Raw genomic sequence first — 17,029 nt, 5'->3', positions numbered from 1 at the left:
GCTGGGACCCCCTGGTCTGTGGGTTTAGGGACCCCCTGATCTGTGGGGTTAGGGACCCCCCTGATCTGTGGGGCTGGGACCCCCCTGATCTGTGGGGCTGGGACCCCCTGATCTGTGGGTTTAGGGACCCCCTGATCTGTGGGGTAGGGACCCCCTGATTTGTGGGTTTAGAGACCCCTGTCTGTGGGGTTGGGACCCCCTGGTCTCTGGGTTTAGGGACCCCCGTCTGTGGGTTTAGGGACCCCCTGATCTGTGGGGTTAGGGACCCCCCTGATCTGTGGGTTTGGGGACCCCCTGATCTGTGGGGCTGGGACCCCCTGATCTGTGGGTTTAGAGACCCCCTGATTTGTGGGTCTGAGACCCCCTGATCTGTGGGTTTAGGGACCCCCATCTGTGGGGTTGGGGCCCCCCTGATCTGTGGGTTTAGGGACCCCCCGAGGTGCTTTCTGTGGGGCTCCTCAAGTACCTGGAGCTGTCCCCAGTGACCCCTCCCGACTTCCCAAACCCCCTGACCCCTCCTGCTGTCCCAAATGACCCCTTCTGCTGTCTCCTGACCCCCCCCCACCCCCACCCCGGTGTCCCAAATGACCCCTCCCGGTGTCCCCAAGCCCCCTGGTGTCCTCAAGCCCCCTGACCCCCCCCCGGTGTCCCCCCCCAGGAGTGCAAGCGGCCCCCGGAGGCGTTTGGCTTCGAGCAGGCCACGCGGGAGTACACCCTGCAGAGCTTCGGGGAGATGGCCGACGCCTTCAAGGCCGACTACTTCAACATGCCCGTCCACGTGAGCACCCCAAAACCCCCCCGGGACCCCCAAAACCTGCCTGGATCCCTCCCCCCAAAACCCCTCTGCATCACCCTAAAACCTGCCTGGATCCCTCCCTCCAAAACCTGCCTGGATCTCTCTCCCCAAACCCCCTCTGGATCCCCCCAAAACCCGCCTGGATCCCCCCAAAACCCGCCTGGATCCCCCCAAAACCCGCCTGGATCCCTCCAAAACCTGCCTGGATCCCCCCAAAACCCCTCTGCATCACCCCAAAACCTGCCTGGATCCCTCCCCCCAAAACCTGCCTGGATTCCCCCAAAACCCCTCTGCATCATCCCAAAACCCACCTGGATCCCCCCAAAACCCCTCTGCATCCCCCCAAAACCTGCCTGGATCCCCCCAAAACCTGTCTGGATCCCCCCAAAACCTCTCTGCATCACCCCAAAACCTGCCTGGATTCCCCCAAAATCCACCTGGATTCCCCAAAACCCAGCTGAATCCTCCCAAAACCTGCCTGGATCCCCCCAAAACCCACCTGCATCACCCCAAAACCCCCCCAGGCTCCCCCGAGCCCCCCAGACTCCCCCCTGAAGCCCCCTGCCCGCAGATGGTGCCCACGGAGCTGGTGGAGAAGGACTTCTGGCGCCTGGTCAACAGCCCCAAACCCCCCCAAAATTCCCCTAAACCCCCCCAAAATGCCCCCAAATCCTCTCCCCGCCCTCTCTGAAGCCCCTGCCCCTCTCTGAAGCCCCCTGCCCACAGATGATGCCCATGGAGCACCAGGAGGTGGAGGAGTTCTGGTGAACAGCCTCCAAATCCCACCCAAAATCCCCTCAAACCCCCCCAAAAAGCCCCCAAATCCCCTCCCGGCCCCCCCTGAAGCCCCCTGCCCGCAGATGGTGCCCACGGAGCTGGTGGAAGAGTTCTGGCACCTGGTGAACAGCCCCAAACCCCCCCAAAATTCCCCCAAACCCCCGCCAAATCCCCTTCCTGCCCCCCTGAAACCCCCTGCCCACCGATGGTGCCCACGGAGAACAGCCCCAAACTCCCCCAAAATCCCCCCAAACCCCCCCAAAATGCCCCCAAATCCTCTCCCTACCCTCTCTGAAGCCCCCTGCCCGCAGATGGTGCCCACGGAGCTGGTGGAGAAGGAGTTCTGGCGCCTGGTGAACAGCATCGAGGAGGACGTGACCGTGGAGTACGGCGCCGACATCCACTCCAAGGAGTTCGGCTCCGGCTTCCCCGTGCGCGACGGCAAACGGCGCCTGTCCCCCGAGGAGGAGGTGGGACAGTGTCACCTCCCCCCCACGGGCACTGTCAGGGGCATTGTCACCTCCCCCAGGGACTCCAGGGGCATTGTCACCTCCCCCAGGGCACTACCAGGGACATTGTCACCTCCCCCAGGGCATGCCAGGGGCATTGTCACCCTCTCCAGGGCACTGCCAGGGGCATTGTCACCTCCCCTGGGGGCACCAGGGACAGTGTCACCTCCCCCAGGTCACTGCCAGGGGCATTGTCACCTCCCCCAGGGGCACCAGGGACAGTGTCACCTCCCCCCAGGCACTGCCAGGGGCATTGTCACCTCCCCCAGGGCACTGCCAGGGGCATTGTCACCTCCCTTAGGGCACCAGGGACAGTGTCACCTCCCCCAGGGCACTGCCAGGGGCATTGTCACCTCCTTGGGGCACTGCCAGGGGCATTGTCACCTCCCTTAGGGCACCAGGGACAGTGTCACCTCCCCCAGGTCACTGCCAGGGGCATTGTCACCTCCCCCAGGGGCGCCAGGGAGAGTGTTACCTCCCCAGGTCACTGCCAGGGGCATTGTCACCTCCCCCAGGGCACTGCCAGGGGCATTGTCACCTCCTTGGGGCACTGCCAGGGGCATTGTCACCTCCCCCGGGGGCACCAGGGACAGTGTCACCTCCCCCCAGGTCACTGCCAGGGGCATTGTCACCTCCCTTAGGGCACCAGGGACAGTGTCACCTCCCCCAGGGCACTGCCAGGGGCATTGTCACCTCCCCCAGGGGCACCAGGGACAGTGTCACCTCCCCCAGGGCACTGCCAGGGGCATTGTCACCTCCTTGGGGCACTGCCAGGGGCATTGTCACCTCCCCCAGGGGCATCAGGGGCATTGTCACCTCCCCCCAGGCACTGCCAGGGGCATTGTCACCTCCCCCGGGGGCACCAGGGACAGTGTCACCTCCCCCAGGTCACTGCCAGGGGCATTGTCACCTCCCCCAGGGGTACCAGGGACAGTGTCACCTCCCCCTGGGCACTGCCAGGGGCATTGTCACCTTCCTGGGGGCACTGCCAGGGGCATTGTCACCCTCCCCAGGTCACTGCCAGGGGCATTGTCACCTCCCTGAGGGCACCAGGGGCATTGTCACCTCCCCCAGGGCATGCCAGGGGCATTGTCACTTCCCCCAGGTCACTGCCTGGGACAGTGTCACCTCAGCTCACTGGTGCATGGCGGGTGACCCGGTGGCCCCTGGGGGGTGATGTTGTCCCTGGGAGTGTCCCTGTCCCCTGTGGTGGCTGTGTCCCCATGGGGGTGCTGCTGTCCCTTGGGGTGTCGCTGTCCCCATGAGGGGCGATGCCATGTCCCCGTGGCCTCGGTGACGCTGTCCCTGCTGTCCCCTGGGTGTCTTGTGCCCTGGTGACGCTGTCCTGGTGGTGTCCCTGTCCCCATGGGAGTGATGCCATGTCCCCATGCCCAGGTGCCCCTGTCCCCTGGGTGTCCCTGTGCCCAGGTGCCCCTGTTCCCTGGGTGTCCCTGTCCCCATGGGGGTGATGCCATGTCCCCGTGCCCTTGGTGATGCTGTCCTGCGAGTGTCCCTGTCCCCATGAGGGGTGATGCCATGTCCCCGTGCCCAGGTGCCCCTGTCCCCTGGGTGTCCCCGTGCCCAGGTGCCCCTGTCCCCTGGGTGTCCCCATGCCTGGGTAACACTGTCCTGTGAGTGTCCCTGTCCCCATGGGGGGCGATGCCATGTCCTCGTGCCCAGGCGCCCCTGTCACCTGGGTGTCCCCGTGCCCAGGTGATGCTGTCCTGCGAGTGTCCCTGTCCCCGTGGGGGGCCACGCCATGTCCCCGTGCCAGGGTGACGCTGTCCCTGCTGTCCTGGGGGTGTCCCTGTCCCCATGGGGGGCGATGCCATGTCCTCGTGCCCAGGTGCCCCTGTCCCCTGGGTGTCCCCGTGCCAGGGTGACGCTGTCCCCGTGTCCCCAGGAGTACGCGGGCAGCGGCTGGAACCTGAACGTGATGCCGGTGCTGCAGCAGTCGGTGCTGTGCCACATCAACGCCGACATCTCGGGCATGAAGGTGCCCTGGCTCTACGTGGGCATGGTGTTCTCGGCCTTCTGCTGGCACATCGAGGACCACTGGAGCTACTCCATCAACTACCTCCACTGGTGGGCACTGGGGGGCATTTAGGGGGCATTTAGGGGGTGTTTGGGGGGCGGCTGAGGGGCCGGGGGAGAGACTTTGGGGTGTTTAGGGCATTTGGGGAGAGACTTTGGGGTGTTTGGGGCATTTGGGGAGAGACTTTGGGGCACTTGGGGGCATTTGGGGGAGTAGAGGGGGGACTTTGGGGTGTTTGAGTGGACAGGGGAGAGACTGTGGGGCGTTTGGGGGCATTTGGGGAGAGACTTCGGTGTTTGGGGGTATTTGGGGAGAGACTTTGGGGTGTTTGGGGGCATTTGGGGAGAGACTTTGGGGCGTTTGGGGGCATTTGGGGGACCAGAGGGGCAAATTTGGGGTGTTAGGGGAGCCAGGGGAGAGACTTTGGGGTGTTTGGGGGTATTTGGGGAGAGACTTTGGGGTGTTTAGGGTATTTGGGGAGAGACTTTGGGGCGTTTGGGGGCATTTGGGGGACCAGAGGGGTGACTTTGGGGTGTTTGAGTGGACAGGGGAGTGACTTTGGGGTGTTTGGGGAGCCAGGGGAGAGACTTTGGGGTGTTTGGGGCATTTGGGGAGTGACTTTGGGGCGTTTGGGGGCATTTGGGGGAGTAGAGGGGGGACTTTGGGGTGTTTGAGTGGACAGGGGAGAGACTTTGGGGTGTTTGAGTGGACAGGGGAGTGACTTTGGGGTGTTTGGGGAGCCAGGGGAGAGACTGTGGGGTATTTGGGGGACCAGAGGGGCGACTTTGGGGCGTTTGGGGGCATTTGGGGAGAGACTTCGGTGTGTTTGGGGGTATTTGGGGAGAGACTTTGGGGTGTTTGGGGGCATTTGGGGAGAGACTTTGGGGTGTTTGGGGGCATTTGGGGAGAGACTTCGGTGTTTGGGGGTATTTGGGGAGGGACTTTGGGGTGTTTGGGGCATTTGGGGGACCAGAGGGGCAAATTTGGGGTGTTTGGGGAGCCAGGGGAGAGACTTCGGTGTGTTTGGGGCATTTGGGGAGAGACTTTGGGGTGTTCGAGTGGACAGGAGAGTGACTTTGGGGTGTTTGGGGGCATTTGGGGGACCAGAGGGGCAACTTTGGGGGATTTGGGGGCATTTGGGGAGAGACTTTGGGGTGTTTAGGGCATTTGGGGAGAGACTTTGGGGTGTTTGGGGGACCAGAGGGGTGACTTTGGGGTGTTTGAGTGGACAGGGGAGTGACTTTGGGGTGTTTGAGTGGACAGGGGAGTGATTTTGGGGTGTTTGGGGAGCCAGGGGAGAGACTGTGGGGTGTTTGGGGGCATTTGGGGAACCAGAGGGGCGACTTTGGGGCGTTTGGGGGCATTTGGGGAGAGACTTCGGTGTTTGGGGGTATTTGGGGAGAGACTTTGGGGTGTTGGGGGCATATGGGGAGAGACTTTGGGGTGTTTGGGGCATTTGGGGAACCAGAGGGGCGACTTTGGGGCGTTTGGGGGCATTTGGGGAGAGACTTTGGGGTGTTTGGGGGCATTTGGGGAGAGACTTTGGTGTTTGGGGGTATTTGGGGAGAGACTTTGGGGTGTTGGGGGCATATGGGGAGAGACTTTGGGGTGTTTGGGGCATTTGGGGAACCAGAGGGGCGACTTTGGGGCGTTTGGGGGCATTTGGGGGAGTAGAGGGGGGACTTTGGGGTGTTCGAGTGGACAGGGGAGTGACTTTGGGGTGTTTGGGGGCATTTGGGGAGAGACTTTGGGGTGTTTGGGGGCATTTGGGGAGAGACTTTGGGGTGTTTGGGGGCATTTGGGGAGTGACTTTGGGGCATTTGGGGGCACTTGAGGAGTGATTTTGGGGTGTTTGAGTGGACAGGGGAGGGACTTTGGGGTGTTTGGGGCATTTGGGGAGAGACTTTGGGGTGTTTGGGGCGTTCAGGGAGTGATTTTGGGGTGTTTGGGGGCATTTGGGGGACCAGAGGGGTGACTTTGGGTGCCCAGGGGGGCGATTTTGGGGTGTTCACGTGGTGTGGGGGAACATTTTTGGGGTGCTCCATCCCCAAGGGCGCGCCCAAGCCCTGGTACGGGATGGGATGACGAGGTTTTTGGGGTGGTACAGGGTGGGATCAGGAGGTTTTTAGGATGGGATCAGGAGATTTTTGGGGTGCTCCATCTCCAGGGGCGAGCCCAAGACATGGGATGGGATGGGATCAGGAGGTTTTTGGGGTGGTACAGGATGGGATCAGGAGGGTTTTAGGGTGGGATCCGGAGGGTTTTTAGGATGGAATCATGAGGGTTTTGGGGTGCCCCATCCCCAGGCGTGAGCCCAAGACGTGGTACGGGGTAGGATGAGGATGTTTTTGGGGTGGTGCAGGGTGGGATCAGGAGGTTTTTAGGATGGGATCAGGAGGTTTTTAGGATGGGATCAGGAGGTTTTTAGGATGGGATCAGGAGGGTTTTAGGATGGGATCAGGAGGGTTTTAGGATGGAATCATGAGGTTTTGGGGTGGTACAGGATGGGATCAGGAGGTTTTTAGGATGGTGAGATCAGGAGGTTTTTAGGGTGATACACGATGGGATCAGGAGGTTTTTAGGATGGAATCAGGAGGGTTTTAGGATGGGATCAGGAGGGGTTTAGGATGGGATCAGGAGGTTTTTAGGATGGAATCATGAGGGTTTTGGGGTGCTCCGTCCCCAGGGGCGAGCCCAAGACGTGGTACGGGGGGGGATGAGGATGTTTTTAGGGTGGTGCAGGATGGGATCAGGAGGGTTTTGGGGTGGGATCAGGAGGGTTTTGGGGTGGTACAGGATGGGATCAGGAGGTTTTTAGGGTGGATCAGGATGTTTTTAGGATGGGATCAGGAGGGTTTTAGGATGGGATCAGGAGGGTTTTTAGGATGGGATCAGGAGGTTTTTAGGATGGAATCAGGAGGTTTTTAGGATGGAATCAGGAGGGTTTTAGGATGGGATCAGGAGGGTTTTTAGGATGGGATCAGGAGGGTTTTAGGATGGGATCAGGAGGTTTTTAGGATGGGATCAAGAGGTTTTTAGGATGGGATCAGGAGGTTTTTAGGATGGTGAGATCAGGAGGTTTTTAGGGTGATACACGATGGGATCAGGAGGTTTTTAGGGTGGGATCAGGAGGTTTTTAGGATGGAATCATGAGGGTTTTGGGGTGCCCCATCCCCAGGCGTGAGCCCAAGACGTGGTACGGGGTAGGATGAGGATGTTTTTGGGGTGGTGCAGGGTGGGATCAGGAGGTTTTTAGGATGGGATCAGGAGGGTTTTAGGATGGGATCAGGAGGGTTTTGGGGTGGCACAGGGTGGGATCAGGAGGTTTTTGGGGTGGTACAGGATGGGATCAGGAGGTTTTTAGGATGGGATCAAGAGGTTTTTAGGATGGGATCAGGAGGTTTTGGGGTGGTGCAGGGTGGGATCAGGAGGTTTTTAGGATGGGATCAGGAGGGTTTTAGGATGGGATCAGGAGGTTTTGGGGTGGTACAGGATGGGATCAGGAGGTTTTTAGGATGGTGAGATCAGGAGGTTTTTAGGGTGATACACGATGGGATCAGGAGGTTTTTAGGATGGAATCAGGAGGGTTTTAGGATGGGATCAGGAGGTTTTTAGGATGGAATCATGAGGGTTTTGGGGTGCCCCGTCCCCAGGGGCGAGCCCAAGACGTGGTACGGGGTCCCGTCGTTCGCGGCCGAGCACCTGGAGGAGGTGATGAAGAAGCTGACGCCGGAGCTGTTCGAGAGCCAGCCCGACCTCCTGCACCAGCTCGTCACGCTCATGAACCCCAACACCCTGATGGCCCACGGCGTCCCCGTGAGTTGGGGGGTGTCCCCAAACCCCCCCTGGCCCTGTCACAGCCCCGCTGAGGCCAGGTGTGAGCCCAGGTGTGTCCCCAGGTGGTCCGGACCAACCAGTGCGCCGGCGAGTTCGTCATCACCTTCCCCCGCGCCTACCACAGCGGCTTCAACCAGGGCTACAACTTTGCCGAGGCCGTCAACTTCTGCACGGCCGACTGGGTGAGCTCTGGGGGCTCCAAATTACCCGGGGGGGGCAGAAAATATACCCTGGGGGGGCAGAAAAATACCTGGGGGGGCAGAGAAATACCTGGGGGAATCGGCAAAAAAACTGGGGGAGCGCAGGCGAAATTTGCGGGTGGAGGGTGTCAAAAAAAAGGAGAATACAAAATTCTGAGAGGCATAAAATGTGTTTGGAGGGGGAAGAAAAATACCTGGGGGGCAGAAAATTTACCCTGGGGGGGCAGAAAAATACCTGGGGGAATCAACAAAAAAACCACAGGAGGGCAAAGAAACCTTTCCAGGGCAAGAGCGAAAATTGAGGGTGGAGGGTGTCAAAAAAAATGAGAATACAAAAGTCTGAGAGGCACAAAATGTGTTTGGAGGGGCACAGAAAGTGCCTGGGGGGGTAGAAAATGTACCTGGGGGGGAAGAAAATTTACCTGGGGGGGCAGAAAATATACCTGGGGGAATCGGCAAAAAAAACTGGGGGAGTGCAGGCGAAATTTGAGGGTGGAGGGTGTCAAAAAAAAGGAGAAGCCAAAATTCTGAGAGGCACAAAATGTGTTTGGAGGGGCACAGAAAGTACCTGGGGGGCAGAGAATGTACCTGGGGGGGCATAAAAATATGTGGGAAGGCAGAGAAATATCTGGGGGAATCAACAAAAAAACCCACAGGAGGGCAAAGAAACCCTTCCAGGGCAAGAGCGAAAATTGAGGGTGGAGGATGTTAAAAAAAAAGGGAACCCAAAAGTCTGGGAGGCACAAAATGTGTTTGGATGGGCACAGAAAGTACCTGGGGGGGTAGAAAATTTACCTGGGGGGGCAGAAAAGTATGTGGGAAGGCAGAGAAATACCTGGGGGGATCAGCAAAAAAACTGGGGGAGCGCAGGGGAAATTTGAGGGTGGAGGGTGTCAAAAAAAATGAGAATACAAAAGTCTGAGAGGTATAAAATGTGTTTGGAGGGGCTCAGAAAGTGCCTGGGGGGCAGAAAATTTACCTGGGGGGGCAGAGAAATACCTGGGGGAATCAACAAAAAAAAACACAGGAGGGCAAAGAAACCCTTCCAGGGCAAGAGCGAAAATTGAGGGTGGAGGGTGTCAAAAAAAATGAGAATACAGAATTCTGGGAGGCACAAAATGTGTTTGGAGGGGCACAGAAAGTGCCTGGGGGGGTAGAAAATTTACCTGGGGGGGCAGAGAAATACCTGGGGGAATCAACAAAAAAACCACAGGAGGGCAAAGAAACCCTTCCAGGGCAAGAGCGAAAATTGAAGGTGGAGGGTGTCAAAAAAAAAGGGAACCCAAAAGTCTGAGAGGCACAAAATGTGTTTGGAGGGGCACAGAAAGTGCCTGGGGGGCAGAAAAAATACCTGGGGGGGAAGAAAAATACCTGGGGGAATCAACAAAAAAACCACAGGAGGGCAAAGAAACCCTTCCAGGGCAAGAGCGAAAATTGAGGGTGGAGGGTGTCAAAAAAAATGAGAATACAGAATTCTGAGAGGCACAAAATGTGTTTGGAGGGGGAAGAAAAATACCTGGGGGGGCAGAAAATGTACCTGGGGGGGCACAGAATATCTGTCCCCTGTTTTTGGGGAGCCCCCTGACCCCCCCAGCCCCGGTGTGCAGCTCCCTGCAGGCAGGCAGGGCATCCAGCACCGCCCAGTTCAGGGGCATCGAGGGGATCCTCAGGTTTAGGGGTGCTGAGATCTGTTCAGGGCTGTGTTTAGGGGTCCCCCCAGATTTTGGGGATCCCCCTGACCCCCTCTTTTCCTTTCAGCACCCCGCAGGCAGGCAGTGCATCCAGCACTGCCCAGTTCAGGCACACACAGAGGTTCTCAGCTTTGGGGGCTCAGCACTGGGGGTACCCAGCCAGGTTCAGGGCTGTGTTTAGGGGTCCCCCCACATTTTGGGGATCCCCCTGACCCCCCTCTTTTCCTTTCAGCACCCCGCAGGCAGGCAGTGCATCCAGCACTGCCCAGTTCAGGAGCACACAGAGCTATCTCAGCTTTGGGGGCTCATCACTGGGGATACCCCGCTAGGTTTGAGGCTGTGTTTAGGGGTCCCCCCAGGTATTGGGGACCCCCCTGACCCCCCCGTTTTCCCCGCAGCTCCCCGCAGGCAGGCAGTGCATCGAGCACTGCCCAGTTCATGGAGACACACAGAGGGGTTCCCAGGTTTGGGGGCTCAGCCCAGCCGGGTTCAGGGCTGTGTTTAGGGGTCCCCCCAGATTTTGGGGATCCCCCTGACCCCCTCTTTTCCCCGCAGCTCCCCGCAGGCAGGCAGTGCATCGAGCACTGCCCAGTTCAGGAGCACACAGAGCTATCTCAGCTTTGGGGGCTCATCACTGGGGATACCCCGCTAGGTTTGAGGTTGTGTTTAGGGGTCCCCCCAGGTATTGGGGATCCCCCTGACCCCCCGTTTTCCCCGCAGCTCCCCGCGGGCAGGCAGTGCATCGAGCACTACCCAGTTCAGGGGCACAGAGGTCTCTCAGGTTTGGGGGTGCCCAGCTCAGGTCAGGGGCACAGAGGGGTTCCCAGGTTTAGGGTTGCTGAGATCTGTTCAGGGATCTGTTTAGGGGTCCCCCCAGGTTTTGGGGACCCCCCTGACCCCCCGTTTTCCCCGCAGCTCCCCGCGGGCAGGCAGTGCATTGAGCACTGCCCAGTTCAGGGATATGGAGTGGCTGATCACTGGGGGTACCCAGCCAGGTTCAGCGCTGTGTTTAGGGGTCCCCCCAGATTTTGGGGACCCCCCTGACCCCCCCGTTTTCCCCGCAGCTCCCCACAGGCAGGCAGTGCATCGAGCACTGCCCAGTTCATGGAGACACACAGAGGGGTTCCCAGGTTTGGGGGCTCAGCCCAGCCGGGTTCAGGGCTGTGTTTAGGGGTCCCCCCAGATTTTGGGGATCCCCCTGACCCCCTCTTTGTGTTCAGCTCCCCGCAGGCAGGCAGTGCATCGAGCACTGCCCAGTTCATGGAGACACACAGGGGGGTTCCCAGGTTTGGGGGCTCAGCCCAGCCGGGTTCAGGGCTGTGTTTAGGGGTCCCCCCAGATTTTGGGGATCCCCCTGACCCCCGTTTTCCTTTCAGCTCCCCGCGGGCAGGCAGTGCATCGAGCACTGCCCAGTTCAGGGGCACAGGGGGGTTCCCAGGTTTGGGGGCTCAGTCCTAGGTTTGGGGGCTCATCACTGGGGATACCCCGCTAGGTTTGAGGCTGTGTTTAGGGGTCCCCCCAGATTTTGGGGACCCCCCTGACCCCCCGTTTTCCCCGCAGCTCCCCGCGGGCAGGCAGTGCATCGAGCACTACCCAGTTCAGGAGCACACAGAGCTATCTCAGCTTTGGGGGCTCAGCACTGGGGATACCCCGCTAGGTTTGAGGCTGTGTTTAGGGGTCCCCCCAGGTTTTGGGGACCCCCCTGACCCCCCGTTTTCCCCGCAGCTCCCCGCGGGCAGGCAGTGCATCGAGCACTGCCCAGTTCAGGGACACACACAGAGGGGTTCCCAGGTTTAGGGGTGCTGAGATCTCTTCAGGGATCTGTTTAGGGGTCCCCCCAGATTTTGGGGACCCCCCTGACCCCCCGTTTTCCCCGCAGCTCCCCGCGGGCAGGCAGTGCATCGAGCACTACCGCCGCCTGCGCCGCTACTGCGTCTTCTCGCACGAGGAGCTGATCTGCAAGATGGCGGCGAGCCCCGAGAAGCTGGACCTGAACCTGGCGGCCGCCGTGCACAAGGAGATGTTCGTGCTCGTGCAGGAGGAGCGCAAGCTGCGCAAGGCCCTGCTGGAGAAGGTGGGGGCACCCCAAAAAACGGGGTTCGGGGGGCGCCCCGAGAGGCGGAGGCGTGGGGGAGCTGAAGGGGGGAGGCGGTTGTGGGGTTGCTCGGGGGGTGATGGAGGGGTTGGGGTGCCCCAAAAGCTGTGGGGAAGGGTGAGGGTTGTGTCGCCCTCAGGGGGTGTTGGGGGCACCCCAAAAGCTCTGGGAAGGGTGAGAGTTGTGTTTGTGTCACCCCAGGGGATGTTAAGGGCACCCCAAAAGCTCTGAGGAGGGGTGAGGGTTGTGTTTGTGCCACCCTCGGGGTTGTTAGGAGAAGGTTTGGGATGTTAGGGGCACCCCAAAAGCTGTGGGAAGGAGGTGAGGGTTGTGTTTGCGTCACCCTCAGGGGGTGATGGAGGGGTTGGGGCACCCCAAAAGCTCTGGGGGTGGGTGAGGGTTGTGTTTGTGCCACCCTAGGGGGTGATGGGGCACCCCAAAAGCTGTGGGGAAGGGTGAGGGTTGTGTTTGTGCCACCCCAGGGGATGTTAAGGGCACCCCAAAAGCTCTGGGACGGGTGAGGGTTGAGTTTGTGCCACCCTCAGGGGGTGATGGAGGGGTTGGGGCACCCCAAAAGCTCTGGGGGTGGGTGAGGGTTGTGTTTGTGCCACCCTAGGGGGTGATGGGGCACCCCAAAAGCTCTGGGGAAGGGTGAGGGTTGTGTTTGTGCCACCCTAGGGGGTGTTGGGGGCACCCCAAAAGCTGTGCGAGGGGTGAGGGTTGAGTTTGTGCCACCCTTGGGGGTTTGGGATGTTAGGGGCACCCCAAAAGCTGTGGGGGTTGAGTTTGTGCCACCCTTGGAGGTTATGGAGAGGGGTTGGGGGTGTTAGGGGCACCCCAAAAGCTGTGGGTAGGGGGTGGGGGTTGTGTTTGTGCCACCCTTGGGGGGGTTAGGGGACTGTTTGGGATGTTAGGGGCACCCCAAAAGCTCTGGGGAGGGGTGAGGGTTGTGTTTGTGCCACCCTTGGGGGGGTTAGGGGACTGTTTGGGATGTTAGGGGCACCCCAAAAGCTGTGGGAAGGAGGTGAGGGTTGAGTTTGTGCCACCCTCAGGGGGTGATGGAGGGGTTGGGGCACCCCAAAAGCTCTGGGGGTGGGTGAGCGTTGTGTTTGTGCCACCCTAGGGGGTGATGGGGCACCCCAAAAGCTGTGGGGAAGGGTGAGGGTTGTGTTTGTGCCACCCCAGGGCGTGTTAGGGGCACCCCAAAAGCTGTGGGAAGGAGGTGAGGGTTGTGTTTGCGTCACCCTCAGGGGGTGATGGAGGGGTTGGGGCGCCCCAGAAGCTCTGGGGAGGGGAGGTGAGGGTTGTGTCGCCCTCAGGGGGTGTTGGGGGCACCCCAAAAGCTGTGGGAGGGGTGAGGGTTGTGTTTATGCCACCCTAGGGGGTGATGGGGCACCCCAAAAGCTGTGGGGGTTGTGTTTGTGCCACCCTTGGAGGTTATGGAGAGGGGTTGGGGGTGTTAGGGGCACCCCAAAAGCTGTGGGTAGGGGGTGGGGGTTGTGTTTGTGCCACCCTTGGGGGGGTTAGGGGACTGTTTGGGATGTTAGGGGCACCCCAAAAGCTCTGAGGAGGGGGTGAGGCTTGTGTTTGTGCCACCCTAGGGGGTGTTAGGGGCACCCCAAAAGCTCTGGGGAGGGGTGAGGGTTGTGTTTGTGCCACCCTTGGGGGTTTGGGATGTTAGGGGCACCCCAAAAGCTGTGGGAAGGAGGTGAGGGTTGTGTTTGTGCCACCCTAGGGGGTGATGGGGCACCCCAGAAAGTCTAGGAAGGAGGTGAGAGTTGTGTTTGTGCCACCCTCAGGGGGTGATGGAGGGGTTGGGGCGCCCCAAAAGCTCTGGGGGTGGGTGAGGGTTGTGTTTGTGCCACCCCAGGGGGTGTTAGGGGCACCCCAAAAGCTGTGGGAAGGAGGTGAGGGTTGTGTTTGCGTCACCCTCAGGGGGTGATGGAGGGGTTGGGGCGCCCCAGAAGCTCTGGGGAGGGGAGGTGAGGGTTGTGTCGCCCTCAGGGGGTGTTGGGGGCACCCCAAAAGCTGTGCGAGGGGTGAGGGTTGAGTTTGTGCCACCCTTGGGGGTTTGGGATGTTAGGGGCACCCCAAAAGCTGTGGGGGTTGAGTTTGTGCCACCCTTGGAGGTTATGGAGAGGGGTTGGGGGTTTTAGGGGCACCCCAAAATCCTGCCGGGGGGGTCTGATGTCCATTTTTACCCCCCCAGGGCATCCCAGAGGCAGAGCAGGAAGGGCTGGAGCTACAGGAGGGATTTTTATCCCTCTCAGGGGATCAGGACGGGGTTGGGGCTGCTGAGAACACCCCAAAATTTCCCTGGGGGGGTCTGATGTCCAATTTTTTGCCCCCCCAGGGCATCCCAGAGGCAGAGCAGGAAGGATTTGAGCCAGCAGGGGAATCTGACAGAATTTTTATCCCTCTCAGGAGAACATGAAGGGGTTGTGGGTGCTGAGAACACCCCAAAATTTCCCCGGAGGGGTCTGATGTCCATTTTTTTACCCCCCCAGGGCATCCCCGAGGCAGAGCAGGAAGGATTTGAGCCAGCAGGGGAATCTGACAGAATCTTTATCCCTCTCAGGGGATCAGGACAGGGATGGAGGTGCTGAGAACACCCCAATATCTCCACGGGGGGGTCTGATGTCCATTTTTTTTGCCCCCCCAGGGCATCACGGAGGCGGAGCGCGAGGCCTTCGAGCTGCTGCCCGACGACGAGCGGCAGTGTGACAAGTGCAAGACCACGTGTTTCCTGTCAGCCCTGGCCTGCTACGACTGTCCCCAGGGCCTCGTCTGCCTCTACCACATGGACGACCTCTGCAAGTGCCCCCGCAGCAAGCAGTACCTCAGGTGGGGGGGTTTGGGGGGCTGGGAGAGGGGTTTGGGGGGATTTGAATGGGGTTTGGGGGCTGGGATATGGGTTTGGGGGGGTTTGAGTGAGGTTTGGGGTGTTTGGAGAGGGGTTGGGGGGCTGGGAGAGGAGTTTGGGGGGGTGGGAGAGGGGTTTTGGGGGGTTTGAGTGGGGATTGGGGCCTTTGGAGAGGGGTTTGGGGGTGTGGGACAGGGTTTGGGGGGTGGGAGAGGCGTTTGTGGGGGTTTGAATGGGGTTTGGGGGGCTAGGAGAGGAGTTTGGGGGGGTTTAAATGGGGTTTGGGGAGCTGGAGAGGAGTTTGGGGGGTTTGAATGGGGTTTGGGGCATTTGGAGAAGGGGATTGAGGGGCTGGGAGAGGGGTTTGGGGGGTGGGAGAGGGGTTTGGGGGGTTTGAATGGGGTTTGAATGGGGTTTGGGGGGCTTGGAAAGAGGGTTGGGGGGTTTGAATGGGGTTTGGGGCATTTGGAGAGGGGTTTGGGGGTGTGGGACAGGGTTTGGGGGCCTGGGAGAGGGGTTTGAGGGGGTTTAAATGGGGTTTGAATGGGGTTTGGGGGGCTTGGGGGGGTATGAGGGGCTGGGAGAGGGGGTTGGGGGGATTTGAATGGGGTTTGGGGCGTTTGGAGAGGGGTTGAGGGGTGGGAGAGGCATTTGGGGGATTTGAATGGGGTTTGGGGGGCTTGGAGAGGGGATTGGGGGTGTGGGACAGGGTTTGGGGGACTAGGAGAGGGGTTTGGGGGGGGTTTAAATGGGGTTTGAGGGCTTGGAGAGGGGTTTGGGGGTCTTGGAGAGGGGATTGGGGAGCTGGGAGAGGGGTTTGGGGGTGTGGGACAGGGTTTGGGGGGCTGGGAGAGGAGTTTGAGGGGTTTGAATGGGGTTTGGGGGTCTTGGAGAGGGGTTTGGGGGCTGGGAGAGGGGATTGGGGGTGTGGGACAGGGTTTGGGGGGCTGGGAGAGGCGTTTGGGGGGGTTTGAATGGGGTTTGGGGGTCTTGGAGAGGGGATTGGGGATCTGGGAGAGGGGTTTGGGGGTGTGGGACAGGGTTTGAGGGGCTGGGAGAGGGGTTTGGGGGGCTGGGAGAGGAGTTTGGGGGGTGGGAGAGGGGTTTGGGGGGGTTTAAATGGGGTTTGGGGGGCCTTGAGAAGGGTTTGGGGGGCTTGGAGAGGGGTTTGGGGGGTTTGAACAGGGTTTGGGGGTGTGGGACAGGGTTTGGGGGGCTGGGAGAGTTGTTTGGGGGGCTTTGAATTGGGTTTGGGGGGCTTGGAGAGGGGTTTGGGGGGGTTTGAGTGGGGATTGGGGCCTTTGGAGAGGGGTTGGGGGGCTGGGAGAGGGATTTGGGGGGCTGGGAGAGGAGTTTTGGGGGGTTTTAAATGGGGTTTGGGGCGTTTGGAGAGGGGATTGGGGAACTGGGAGAGGGGATTGGGGACCTGGGAGAGGGGATTGGGGGTGTGGGACAGGGTTTGGGGCATGTGGAGAGGGGTTTGGGGGGCTGGGAGAGGGGTTTTGGGGGGGTTTGAGTGGGGTTTGGGGCATTTGGAGAGGGGTTGGGGGGCTGGGAGAGGGGTTTGGGGGGCTGGGAGAGGAGTTTGGGGGGTGGGAGAGGGGTTTGGGGGGGTTTAAATGGGGTTTGGGGGGCCTTGAGAAGGGTTTGGGGGGCTTGGAGAGGGGTTTGGGGGGTTTGAACGGGGTTTGGGGGTGTGGGACAGGGTTTGGGGGGCTGGGAGAGTTGTTTGGGGGGCTTTGAATTGGGTTTGGGGGGCTTGGAGAGGGGTTTGGGGGGTTTGAACGGGGTTTGGGAGTTTGGAGAGGGGTTTGGGGGTGTGGGACAGGGTTTGGGGGGTGGGAGAGGGGTTTGGGGGGGTTTAAATGGGGTTTTGGTGGGCTTGGACAGGGGTTTGGGGTCTGGAAGAGGGATTTGGGATGCTGGTGTCCCCTCTAACGGGATGTGGGGACGATTCAGGGGGGCTGGAGGGTCTCAGTGGGCCCCTGGAAGGGGACACGGGGGTGGTTTTGGGGGGTTTGGGGGCCTGAATGTGCCCTTGGGGGTGGTTTTGGGGAGTTTGGGGGCCTGAATGTGCCCATGGGGGTGGTTTTGGGGGGTTTGGGGGCCTGAATGTGCCCTCGGGGGGGACATGGGGATGGTTTTTGGGGGTTTGGGGGCCTGAATGTGCCCATGGGGGTGGTTTTTGGGGAGTTTGGGGGCCTGAATGTGCCCTTGGGGGTGGTT

General features: G+C 60.3%; 1 protein-coding gene across 1 annotated transcript in view; it reads left to right on the top strand.

Annotated features, from left to right (window-relative positions):
* KDM5C (lysine demethylase 5C) overlaps positions 1-17,029 on the top strand; it is a gene marked incomplete at its 5' end in the record, with an annotated part of 28,977 nt that overhangs the window by 10,601 nt on the left and 1,347 nt on the right. The window contains 7 exons of the mRNA XM_038126523.1: positions 659-778; positions 1,885-2,043; positions 3,986-4,167; positions 7,771-7,933; positions 8,017-8,136; positions 11,725-11,919; positions 14,603-14,784. Of these exons, the coding sequence (XP_037982451.1) occupies positions 659-778; positions 1,885-2,043; positions 3,986-4,167; positions 7,771-7,933; positions 8,017-8,136; positions 11,725-11,919; positions 14,603-14,784 (1,121 nt within the window). The remainder of the gene's footprint in view (positions 1-658; positions 779-1,884; positions 2,044-3,985; positions 4,168-7,770; positions 7,934-8,016; positions 8,137-11,724; positions 11,920-14,602; positions 14,785-17,029) is intronic.

The sequence above is a fragment of the Motacilla alba genome, unplaced genomic scaffold (assembly GCF_015832195.1).
Source record: "Motacilla alba alba isolate MOTALB_02 unplaced genomic scaffold, Motacilla_alba_V1.0_pri HiC_scaffold_35, whole genome shotgun sequence".
Classification (NCBI taxonomy): Eukaryota; Metazoa; Chordata; class Aves; order Passeriformes; family Motacillidae; genus Motacilla; species Motacilla alba.
The sequence above is the reverse complement of the archived record's forward strand: the minus strand, read 5'-3'. Positions and strand labels throughout refer to the sequence as shown.